At 39.5% G+C, this 13,240-nt stretch overlaps 1 protein-coding gene across 3 annotated transcripts in view; it reads right to left on the bottom strand.

Moving 5' to 3' along the window:
* Positions 1-13,240, bottom strand: part of Atg16 (Autophagy-related 16) — a 221,586-nt gene that overhangs the window by 52,475 nt on the left and 155,871 nt on the right. Inside the window, exon 9 of one of the 3 annotated variants that reach the window (XM_077416791.1) lies at positions 4,160-4,832. The exons of the other annotated variants lie outside the window; for them this stretch is intronic. Within the exon in view, the coding sequence (XP_077272917.1) occupies positions 4,800-4,832 (33 nt within the window). The 3' untranslated portion in view covers positions 4,160-4,799. Of the gene's footprint in view, positions 1-4,159; positions 4,833-13,240 lie in introns of those variants that run through there. 3 annotated transcript variants of the gene reach the window in all.

Below are 13,240 nucleotides of genomic sequence, written 5' to 3'. Positions count from 1 at the left end.
CCAAGATCACTGGTTTCCAGCATCCGCTAGTTGCATTTCTGCGGCGCACGATTCAATAAGCGTGAGAATCTTGTCGAGTGGTCGCGAGGAAGAATATTTATGAGAAGAATATTAATAGCCGCCGTTTTCTCCCGAGTAACTCCGAGGGAGACGTAGCCGAGGGAACGACAAAAGAAATATGATTTTCTCTCTCGCATTATGAACAAAACCATCATCTAAAAGTAGATGGAATGAGTTAACTATTTCTGCAACTCGGTCTCAACCTTTAAAAATACACTGTACAATTTACGATTACAAGCGCAATAAACGGTCAAGTCATGCTCGTGAAAAGGAATAAAGGCGAGAAGGAATAAATTGACAATTAGATTTTCGCGAAGGATAAAGCGCTTCCTCGTTTTCCATTCTTTTTTTTTTCTTACGATAAAACAAGTAAGTTCAAGTGATTTCGTAATATTTAAAAAAAAATATATATATATATATAATAAAATATTTTAATTATATAAGATTTAAAAATAGTTTGGAAAGTATCAGAATATAATTGTGTCAAATTATATTTATATATGAAAAATAATAAGAACGTGCAAGTTGTATTAGTTAAGTTTCTCAGAAAGTTGTAATAATTTTTTCAACTATTCCACATATGCTATATAAATATATATATATATATATATATATATATCTCTCTCTCTCTCTCTCTATCAGATTAGATATTATATAAATAATATAAATCAATAATTCTCAGAACTGTCTTTTCAAAAATACTTAAGAAAAAGTTTTTAAATCTATAGATATAGATTGCTGATACTGATACTGATAATGATATGCAATTTAAATATTATTTATTCAAATATGTCTACACACACAAACACACACGCGTGTCTCCTTTCTCACAAGAATCGACTATTAAATTGCGTTGAACAGAACATAGATCTTGTTTCAAGACAAATACCATTTGATTTTCTTACTTGAATCGCGATTATAAATATCCTCAAGATCAATCTGTGTTAAATCGCATCTCGAAATTGGTTTTAGCTGAATATAATTTAAGCTCTAACATAAATACGGGTCTTAAAAAAATATCGTATGCGGAAAAGTTAAAGCAATCTAGTATTTGCCTAATCGTATCTCGCCATGCACAGTCAAATGTATACGTTAAAAGCGACGAGAAACTTTACTCGGCGCTATTTTGCGTAGTCTCGCCCATCTAACATAATGTCGCTTCCCTTTCGCAGCGGCGCGCAACTGCAGGAAAAAGAAGACACTACTTATATATTTTCTCATCTGGAAGTCGTGCCCGCTGCTAGTTTTAAGGCAAGCTCCGAGATTACCGATGTCTGGTGCCCAATCGAAGCGCGCTCGCCGGGAGGCAATTTATCGCGCATAAAACGAGAGCGCAAGTTGCCCAGGTACGATTCGGCGAGTCCATTCCGCGGGAGTCGACTATGTTAATGAACCGGATCGAGATAATGCCGCCCTATAGTTTACGGTTCTGCCAACGCGGCCGGAAATATATAGTTATCGGATGACAGAGGCGCAGAGCGCACGGCGTATATCGATCCCAAGTCCGCGCCGTTTCGCTCGCTCGCTCGCTCATCCATTCGCAAGTAGAAACAGAAGAAATATATCGAGCGAGCGCTTAGTTGGGTGGCATAAAAGTCTTGATAGGTTCCCGATATTTTCCGGATATCTCGTACCGACACACGACGCTGCCGTCGTCTTCGTCGTCGTCGTCGTCGTACGATAACGGAACGGCTTCGGTCGTACGGTCCTTCTTTGCTACGTGACGCGCGGAAGGAAGACGGAGGTGACGGCGGCAGAATTTCCGGCAACATTTGCCGACGGGAAGAGGAAGAGCAACCGCCGCGAACGACTGCATGTAGCGGGAGAGTGAGGAAGAAAAATGGTGAATAGGATTGCACGAAAACACGAACGCACTATACGTACGGAATGGCGTTTCGAATCCCCTGGCTAGAACGGCGAAGATTCGTTTTTCACAGGCGGCGACATTGTGTCGCTCTGCGCGGAACGTCGTTGTATTTATTCCGCCGTGGAAAGATATCAGCGGCGATGTCGGACGCCGTAATACGTAGCAATTACGCGAACATATCCGTTTATTGGCCAATCCTGAATTTTTATTCGCCTGATTATGTCTACATTGATCGGTCCGGATCGGTCGTGTCCGTGCTATCATGGCGTTCTGATTAAAAGTTTTACGTGCCCCCGGCTGAATGGGCGACCCATATAAAACGAACAGTTGTTCGGTATCATTGTGATCGATTTAGTTTCAATATAGGTATCACGTAATAATGATAAATCTGCAAACTTAGAGAATAAATTGTAAGAAAATACAATTTCTCGCCAAACGTAAGTATATCAAAAACCTAATTTATATTTCTGTATAATTAGCTCATATAATAGTTTATCGACAAAGATAATTTTGATATCCAGATTGGTGATCTCGGAGCTTGTCTTATGACCAGCAGATATTAATTGCAACAATTGCGATAATTAATTGTAGTTCTGACAATTCGCATTGACAATCGACGTGCACGACGTATGCGCATAATAAAAAAAACAAAGGATCTCTATAATTGGCAATCACGTTCTATTCTAACCGGATAGTGTACCAGCAGAAAAGTGACGTGCACGCGAGATCATCGGTCACCGCGGTCCGGGCGTCATCGTGAATGAGAAATTCCGACTATAAGACCATCCCACCTCGAGCCATTTGTCAAAAGTCGAGACAGTCCTCTCTATCGAAGTGTCTCTACGAAATTATCTGCTGGCGGCGCCGGACCCGGGACACGGGATTCCGGACAATCTGTCCCGGTCGAATTATCCAACATTAACCCCCGGGTTATCGATCTATCGAATGTTCGCTACTTCGCGAACATTCGCAGTCCATTCCCGATCCTCGTACGATTTCAATCAAGTATATATATATACTTCAACATATATATATATATCTCTTTGTTCCTTTTCAAAACGGGTATACTCTCGTATAGCTAAGGTTTCCCATACTTTACGATCTGTCTTTTCTCCAAGTAAAACAGTATATAAATCAATAAGAGATTATTCAACGTGAAAATGTAACGATTAAATTATCCCGCTTCAACGACCGGTAGCACATTTGTAAGAAAATAATACAGCTCAACCCGTTAAGAACGACCTCATTGCAATAAGAAGGAGAAAAATGTATTCTTCGATAAAGGATTATGCGCGGCGAAAGTCATTTGATTCCGAATTCATGGCCTATAAATGTTCCGATATCGCTTCTAAATGCTCGGTTGCTGTCGTACAGCTTAGTACGTGTTTCAAAGATATAGCCCAATAAATACTTCGTAATTCCTTACGGGTTTTGTTTTTCCCGCACACACACAGGCGCTATCGTCACGCGCTGATATATTGCGCGCGATCTTTCTTACTTAAAATGCGTCTCTCGTCTCGCGTTTCGATTACATCGAAAGTTGTAAACCAAGTCGAAATGTGCATCGGGCGATCAAGGAAAGTGGCAGCGGCGTAAATAGCGAGCGGTTTTGCCGTCGGAATGTCGATGCCGTGATCGGCGAGGAGGTCGAAGTAGCGCGACCACCTCGGAACGGGCGAGGTTGCTTCTCGCTCATCTTATAGCCAGGATCTTGTGCACGGTCGGGTTAGGTTAGGTAAGGATTGTTGCGCGGCATTCAAGCAAGAAAAGACGACAAGCAAAACGATCTGAGATGGGAGATGTGACAAGAAATGGGAGCGAAATCTGACACATGAAAGACAGTGAAGAAAAGCAGATAAAAAAAAATATATATATATATGTAACAACGAATCAAAACGATGAGCAGCACATATACAGACAGTCATGTACTTTGCCATGAATCTTTTGAAAAGCTGCACGACTTAGCCTTTCAAGTAAAATACGTGTAATTTACAACGAAACGTATACATATAAGTTGAAAGTAAAATCGTAAATTCATCGTTTACTCGCGAAGGAAATGAAATTAGTGCGTTAAAAAGTAATATTATTTATTTATTGCAAATTATATGAAGGAAAATAACTTCTATAAAGGGTGAAGGGACGATGCTCTGTTGCATTAACAGTTATAAATTCAATTATGCTATATTAATTGTCAGTGATCATATATTTATTACGGTAATGATAACAAATGATACAGTAATGAACTATATAAAGATAATCCGCAATATCGATCGACATAACTAAACATATATGTAAATAGAGTTTTGATACTGAACACAGAATACTGAAATTGAGAGAATTGAACTGTTGATAAAATAGTAGACGTATTGTATTAGAGTTTAGTGTTTGGATATACGAAACACACATATTGTTAGAGCTAACTCCCATTCGCATGGCACATATCGCGCAATAATTATTCCTTTCTTCGGAACACCTAGTTATATCCAAACATAACGACTAGCGTTGTCAAATTCAACACAGATTTTCTTTATGTCATAGTAGAAAATATTAAAATAAAAATTAACATTCTTTGCGTCGATATAATCCTAATTACATTTATTTCGTTATTTATCTTCATTCAATTAGATTTAAATGCGAGTCTCTAAAACATAGAAGTTCCGTAAATTTCCTTTCATTTCAAGCATCACGAACTCTCGGGCCATTTTTTTCCTTCCCGACACTTATACCCAGCTTTCGTATCCTGTCCTTCTTGTCCGCTTTTCGCTCGAATGTCTACCTTCATCTCCCAGCCATCCTTCCAAGAGCCAATCCGTCTGACTTCTCGCTGCACTCGTGAGTCTCAAGTATTCTCCCGGTTGCAGCCACGCAAGCCTTATTCAGAAAGATTTCCTCGCTTGTCCGTTGACTGGAAATAGTTTCGTCGAATTCAGCGGGCTCTCCTGACTTAATGCGATAAAATCATATCAGGAAGTACTTGGGGAATAACCAAACAGTGACTGCAAGGGAGAAAGATTCAGGAGGCGAGAGATTATTTTCTCACCGCGCTCAGCCGTTCGTATGCGATGATCTAGTGCGTCAATGAGACACTAGCAAAATACTTAGATAAGGGGATTATCTTCGACCGCCGCCTCTGTCATAGAAACATGTTTGTCGATTGTGACCCAAAAGTATATAACTTTTCATAAGCATTCATTGTCTATGAGGTGGAAGTAAGAACCCCCCATTCAAACTTACCGACTTTGATTCGGACGTATATCCGCACACAAAGCCAATTATGCTAATGGCCGGTTCAAACTTACGAAATTAAATTGGTTTCGCAGACAGCCAATTTCAACTTGCCGACTTTTGGGAGAATATCCCCCCGTGGTTTAATGTAAACTGCCATCCACCATTCGCGGCGGCGTATAGTAGTTAACAGACTAATTATGAGATCCCTTCACCCCGGTGTAAATTTCGAAACCTACTAATGTACGTTGTCACTTGTTTGTTAATTACCAATAAATCTCTGCATATGCGTATGATGTATTAATCGTGGTCCATGTCTTCTGCATAAATGCAGAAAGTCCTAGTCCGATAATATAATGCGTCATGAAGGTGATTTAATAATATTCGTAAATAATTCTGAAAAACTCGAACTTTACTCTGCATCAAAAGATTTTTCTTTTGAAAAATGTAATTTCATAATATCGTAATTTTTCTGCAAACTAATTGCGCAAATTTGTCATAATAAATGTTTCTTTTTTCCTTTTCAAATACAATCCCTTCAGTTGATGTCGCACTGGGGCAATACAATTAATACTTCAGCAACGTCTCTGAATTCGTAATAATTAGTGCCTTCAGCTTTTATTAGAAATCGGAGCATCTTCGAGAGATTATTTCTACAGCAGCTGATTTCCCGTGGGGCACTAATCCTATTATGGATCGACAACTTTTTGTTATCAACTCAGGAGCATCGTCCAGTTTACGGAGGAGACTACAAATAAAACTTTTCCAGGCTATATTTGCGCTATCCGGATTAATTATAAGCATATTTCACGTAATATTTAATTGTCTTATATTAACTCCATAGATTATTATTCTAATATCTAGCTGCGAGTGTTGCAACATATTCAAATATGTAACGATTATTGCTACACGAAGTTCGTCACATTATATATTAAAAAGATATCGTTCAGCTTTTTCATTAATCTCTAAAATAGCACATATCAAATATCAATTTATAATATATATTATACTTTTAGATGGTTTCTGTAATAATGTATTCTTCCATCCTAATTTATTGTATCTGTCTTGTACATTAAGCAATGCGTTATCCTTGTAAAACATAATTTCGGAAAACAAACGCGATTTTCGAAGACGCAAACTCACGACGTCGCATTAAGTGAGTTTCCAGTTATGATCGCCCAAAGTTGCCGCACAGCACGCTCCACCCTAAACTTCGTTCTCTCCTTCGGCGAATTATGTAAATCCGGAAGCTGTTGCTATCCGTCGCACGGCTGCGGACCCCCGTTTCTTCTTAAAGCTAGCATTATTGCAGGCGCAAACGTCTTTATTCGCGACCCAAAGGAGTTGCTTATATAAGAAGAAAGCGATGAGCCCTTTCTAAGGAGGTGACAAAATACTATGGAAACTTGTAACTTCGTTAACTCTATGTTTTTCAAAGTAACATTAACAGTGATTTCAATGCTAATTACGACTTTAGTTATATAGTTATAAAATCCATTATCTCCGTGTTGTCGTGTATACGACAAAGACATTTTTTATTTTATAAAAACTTTTATACAATATATAAAATCACAGAATATTATTCCAAACACAACAATAATAATCCATACAAACGAGATAGACAAAACGTACAAACGCATTTCTCATCATCAAGTGGAAGGCCACAAAAACCTCGCATTCTCGATAAACAACTGGACTAACCTGGCCAAAAACGCGTTACTTCTGATCGCGATGTGACCAGAGAAATCGACCAACGATGCTCTTTCGATTGCGGCGCGTTCGGACCTGATGCAGTCGCTTTAATAAACGGCGATCATATCGACGAACAATATCCGATGTAAAATATAAAGAAAACACGTAGTTGTAACGCTCGCCGCGCCAGTAAGAATTATGTAATTGCCAAACGGCGGGTAGTACAATAATGACACATGGACCAATGATAACATTCCGTTTCAACGGATTGTCGACCGTTCCGTGGATGGCTGGGCGGATACGTGCCGGTTAGGGGATGCACCGAAGGGAGGGCAAAGGGATGCACATAGGGCATGGCTCAGGGGAGAGTAAAAGAGCGGCGTGGGGGCCGCTAGGGGTGGCTCTGGAAGCGGAACGGGGCCTCCGTAAACGTGCAAGCGCCAATGCAGCATAACGACACAGCCAAATGGTTCGACCATTACCGCGCCAATATTACCTGCTCAACTGAATTATTGTGTCGAGCGGTCGCGCGAAATATCTGGCATCGATATTGAATCGGTGTGGTGGTCGACTGGCGCTCGAGGAAGGGGAATGAATAAAGGGAGGAAAAGAGTAACGGGGACACGGGGGTACGCGGGAGCAGAGGGCAAAAAGAGCCTGAGGAGCAACAAAAAAAAAGTTGAGTTTAACGAGAAATGATCTTTGTGGAACAAAAGCCAAATTTTATAGAATAACTTTCGATAAATTCCATTCTCAAATAACGCTGCCGATAAACGAAAGGGAATGAACGAGCCGCTTGCGTTCGCCCGCGCTGTTTCGGAACTCTTTGTCTTCTGCAACCTTAATCAACATTTAATTATCGATCATATAATTATATCGACAGTCTCGTTCAAGAAAATATCTGATAAACGATAGAATGATAATTTATTTTGTTTTACACCATAGAATGTTCTTGGTAGTTTGTCCTTCGTTCTCGGATGCATCTATTTTCATTAAAATTAACAACAGTCGATTGGAAAATGAGAAAATAATGTCGAGCTTAAAATGGTTGATATTCGGTTAATTCGTGCGATCAAAAGAGGACAGATTGAGCGGACGGAAGCACCAGAGAAAGGATAAACGAAAGAGTTTATTCGTAAGGTGACTAACAAAGTAGGATTAAATAAATTTGGCATGCGTCAATTCGGTCCATTAACGGAATGGTGCGTGGAAAATTCTTCATATTTGTTTCGCGAATGATGTTTTTCGACGGTGGGATAGGCTCGGCAAATGGAAGTAAACCATGAACCATATTATGGAAATCGGATTATACGGTGCGTAGTCATTTTCTGTGGCATGATGCTAAAGTTATTTGGCAGGATACGCAATACCGCGGATATATCCCGGGAAATAGCTGTTTATTACCTGCATACGAATTCCCGCTAATGTTCATTGAATTCATTTCAGAGACGGCTATCAATTATAGTAGCTGGCGTGGCTGGGAGAAGCGCGCCGAACAACGGCCCTCCATTTCGAGAACAAATAGTGACGATTATTTGTTGTCATTATCATGTATTGCAATCGATAGCTGTCTGTCAATTTACACGGGATTTTGTATACACGACGCATGAAGCGCTTAAAAAGAGGCGTCGAGTTCAGTGTGGAAAAATAAAAATAATAAATCACAGTTATAATGTCGCTACAGTCAATTTTCAATATAGTTTCAGTGTTACGAGAATCAATTATGACGCGTCAGTATCTTGCATAATTACTGAAATTTTAGTTAGACCTACCCCATATATCTATAATATTAATTAATTAACATTAATTAACAATAAATATAGTCTTTCATTTCTCTCTCTTTTTTACTGCCTCTCTCTCTCTCTCTCTCTCTCTCTCTCTTCGTTATTATTATCTAATATAATAAAATAAAATGATAATGCTTTTATACAGCTCTGATAAAAAAAAAGACTTAAAAAAATTAATATAATTAGAAAAAAATAAAATAGCAGAACTATTGTTCTCTCGACAATTTTACTAACTTGGCTTTTAAATTGTTCCTCCATGTGTAATAAATGCATCCTGTTCAGTTCTACTATGTATACCGTAAAAATTTTGAATAGGTATTTCGCAAAACTAAATGACAAATAGGCATCTAGCTGAATTAACTTAATGAAATAATGAATAAAATTTTAGACTTAATAAAATTTTATAAGATGCATGTAAGAAACAACGCCTGTATTATCCGGGACTATTATACTATTACTCAATCGGACGTTTGGTTTATGGCGAAACCCTTCGACGCGTTTTCGAGCCAGACAGAAACATCGACATGAACTTCATCACCAAGACCGGATCCCCCGCAGCTCTATGGCTAGCTCTTGGCCGGCTAATGCGATTGTTATTACACATATTATCTCTGCGCGAGTAATCATGTTTCACATTACCATGGCTCGTTCCCCCGATCGGGCGGTCTCGCCTGAATCCCGCTGTAGAACGGTGCCCGTAAGGACGACTTTGGAACGCCCACTCATACGCAAATCACCATTCGCAGAGACGTGTGTGTATTCTTTCAGCGTATTACTACAGAAACGGAGAGTGATCGAGTCGCGCGGTGTAGTACACGGACCGCGCGGGTTCTTTGTACGCCAAGGGCAAGCGATACCCGGCGCACGAATGGTTCCCTATCGCGCCGCGCAAGTAGTTTTACATGCTATACGAAGGCGTGGTACAGATGCGCCCAAGGTAAGTTGTAACATCATTTGGAGATTACGAAATAAAGGATCCCGGAGCCCCACTCACTCGGAGCGCTTGATAGAGTGCTGAAGCCGGCAGCTACTACAGGAGGTCCGTATTATCTTCGAATATTATCGGAGCTTTCGTGCTTTCGAGCTTTCGCTCAGAATTTCGTGCGTACACATAGATTTACTTGGGAAACTAAGGATCGTAAGGAAGGCTTATAGTCGTTATTCGAGTCTCGAGAGCGTGAAGCATTTAGAATCGAATTTAATATCTTATGTAACGCGGATGGTTCAATAATCACATTTTGATGAGAGATTGATTGAATTGAATTAAGAACCGAGATGAATTATTCACGTGATATTTAACTTGATATTAAAGATTTAGAGATTAAAAAGTACCGATAGAGAGAGGCAATAAGAACATATATTTTCTTCATGTATAGAATAAGTATTCTACATCATCGTTTCTGATTTATATTTTGTTACACATCAATTTCTGATTTATCTAGCAACTACAGTGCATCCTTATATTGCAGCTAATAGAATAATTATTTTAATTACAATATAATAAAATACACGCAGTCTAGTTTATTTCGATAGAAAAATCGAAATATTTAAGGATGTATGTGTGACATCTCAAAGCATTACCAAAAATCTAAAAATTTCATAGATTGTTCTATTATTACGTCTAAGTTATCTGTGTAAAATTTCAGCATAATTCTCTTACTGGTTTAAAAGTTATTATAATTAAGGATGTATATATTGATATATATACATATATATACATATACATATATTGATATATATTGATATATTGATATTAATATTTCTTTATATCTCTTTAATCAAAGACATAAATATTTGTCAAGAGATAATACAAATGTTTTCACGTGCTTATGTTATAATAATAATTCTTATAAAATCGAAAGCCATTGTTAAAAGAATATACTAGTTAGGAACTAATAATATTTAATGTCTGTCAAGCAAACTTGCACCTTCGCGTTATCTCTCTCAGTATTAAATCTCATCCATTTATAGAAAGTCCCCTTCGAGTAAAAAACAAAGTTTAACGGGTGATAAAGCAACCGATAAGCGACGAAACGTCGCAGCTCTTGGGAACAGCTTCATCCAAATTTAATTCCCACGATAAGTGAAACATCGATAGTTCCGCGAAAGGAGTTCCGGAGCCTCGCGTCGTCGTCGCTTTTTATTATCGCTAACTTCGCCGTGCCGAACTTTGTCCCTCTCTTTTGACGGGATATACGATCTTATTCGATCTTAAGGTGCTCACCGGGAGCTATATCAGCATCGCTGCCCATCCTGATTATCCACTTGCAGAGATCGAATCGATTGAAGGGAGCCGCGCTCGCATTTTTCCAACGTTACATCCCATTACCGTGGAAGCGGTGAAGTGCCTCGGAGAGGGAAACTGCAGATAGTCGTAACGAGATTTACCTGGTAGAATGATAGGGTTCAGGGATGCGACACAGTCAAGCATTCAACAGAAAAGCCGATCCCGGAGAGCTTCTTCTATGAGCGAGTTATTACGATGATACAATCAACAATCAACCTTCGTAATTATAATTATACCGATTTCTAATTATGAAAATAAATGATTCAATTACAAGATTGTGCGCGAAAAGCACAAGAATATCTACAGTAATATAAGCAGATGCAAAACACCAATTCATGCTAATTGGGTGTATCTGATATATCTGTTTTTCTCCATTCTCCTTTATATCATAGTTTCGATGCTTGTTGCTTCAAATTGGTAGTGCTATTTTTAATACCGTAAACCGTTATGTATTGTATGTATGTATGGAGTATTTCTCTTTTTTTCTCCCGGCAATATCATTTTTCTCTCTCAGCGCATCTTCAATCACTAAAAGCAACGAGCTCGACAATGCCGGATATCGAGATCAGTACGTTAAATCGCATACTTGATGGATTCCGCGCAGAAACGAATTGTGCCTGTTCGGTCGGAATGAACTCGATTCGACGAGGATCAAGACTGAAGCGACTTCCGAAATATGGGAAAATCGGGGGAACTCGAGCCAGTCTTCTCCCGCTTCCACGCCAACGCGGCGAAACCTGTGCCCGAAAATTTTGACAAGCAGCCGCGTTAAAGATTCACCCGCTCTCACGTCGGCCGTATTAAGGTCGAACGGGCCACTTTGCGGATGGAAATTCGAGGAATATACACGTATGCATACGTGGCTGTACATGCGCATATTGACTCACGTCTGAGAACACGACGATGAATTCCTCATGACGCACGTATACGTACGGCCTACTTATTTATTTCATATTTATGTATTTCTTTTTTTTAAAACGCATCTCAACACGCTTCCTTCTTTTTAAATTGCGAAAGAAGAAAATGGAGAAACATTTTCTTTCGTTTTACTATGCTAGATCATAAACGCGTTCGCGAATGAGGCTACTTAATAAAGAAGGCCGCAGTAAACTGACACTTTAACCGTTATCTTATGTTTAATGCAATCCGTGCCGGCAACGACGTATCGACGATTAACGGACGAAACAAGATTTTAATCGGAATAACGGCTTGTGCGTTGTTTCGTATACGTACAATGCATGCAATAGTAAACGTATATATCTTTTACTGCTAAGAATGCGACGTGAATGGCACAATTATTTACATCTCTAGCATGAATATCGTAGAGGAAAATATGAATTTGGCCATAATGTTCGTGTGAAACTTATTTTGTACCGCAGTTTTACAAGGGATCTTTTAGACAGTTTATAACGTACGTCGCAAAAAATCCATTATGGTAAATAAATGATGGTTCATCAGATCATTTGTCTCCGAAATTATTCTGCAAGATTCAATATAGGCTCAGATGTCGCTCCCGGCGAAGATCTAATCAGTATTGGAATATAATTTTAGTAATCTTGGTAATCAATCTCTCCCTGTCCTGACTCTGAAGGATGACATCGTGGGCGTGTTCGTGTGTAACATATACATACACACACGTACATTCATGCGTACTATTCTCCCGGTATTAATTAAACTTAGTTAACAAGCGGCGGGTATTATTGCAGATACAAAGCGCGAAATCGTATTTAAGTCGAGGTGTCGCGAAGTGAAAAGAAGAAAGGAGGAGAACAAGTTCACGTTGGACGAGGGAATATCCTAGCTCCTACGGTTCTCGAGGCGAAGATTCAAGGTGAGTGCACGGCGGCGATTGCTTTGGTCTGGATGTCTACCATACGAACAAACTTCGTCAATTCTGTCTAATTGACCCCCTCGTACAAAGACCAAGTTTCCCGGGAAGTGGCGAAGTTTCGTCGAGACGACATCTTCCATTTGACCCTGGTATAACCGCGACCCGGCCTCGTCACAATAGCGGTGTGCGATGCGTACCGCTGCGGAATCTGCACTATCGCGTTTCCAAAACAGCGCCGGGTATCGATCGTCGACGTGCGTGAACATTAGAGGCGACCTACGGGTTTACCACGCAAACATCCAAAGAACGGGGTCAGATTTCCGGCAACAACATTTCCTAACATATGTATGGTCTTCGACCAATATGTTATCAAAGTGTCGAGCACTTATATAGTTTACGTCGGCATATATAACACGGCAAAAATTTACTTTGGAACGTATAGTATACCTATTGTTGGTATACCTATTGAGGTTTACGGAAACTAAAACGAT

This window comes from Temnothorax americanus, unplaced genomic scaffold (assembly GCF_048541705.1).
Source record: "Temnothorax americanus isolate GAGA-0224 unplaced genomic scaffold, ASM4854170v1 Scaffold45, whole genome shotgun sequence".
Classification (NCBI taxonomy): Eukaryota; Metazoa; Arthropoda; class Insecta; order Hymenoptera; family Formicidae; genus Temnothorax; species Temnothorax americanus.
The sequence above is the reverse complement of the archived record's forward strand: the minus strand, read 5'-3'. Positions and strand labels throughout refer to the sequence as shown.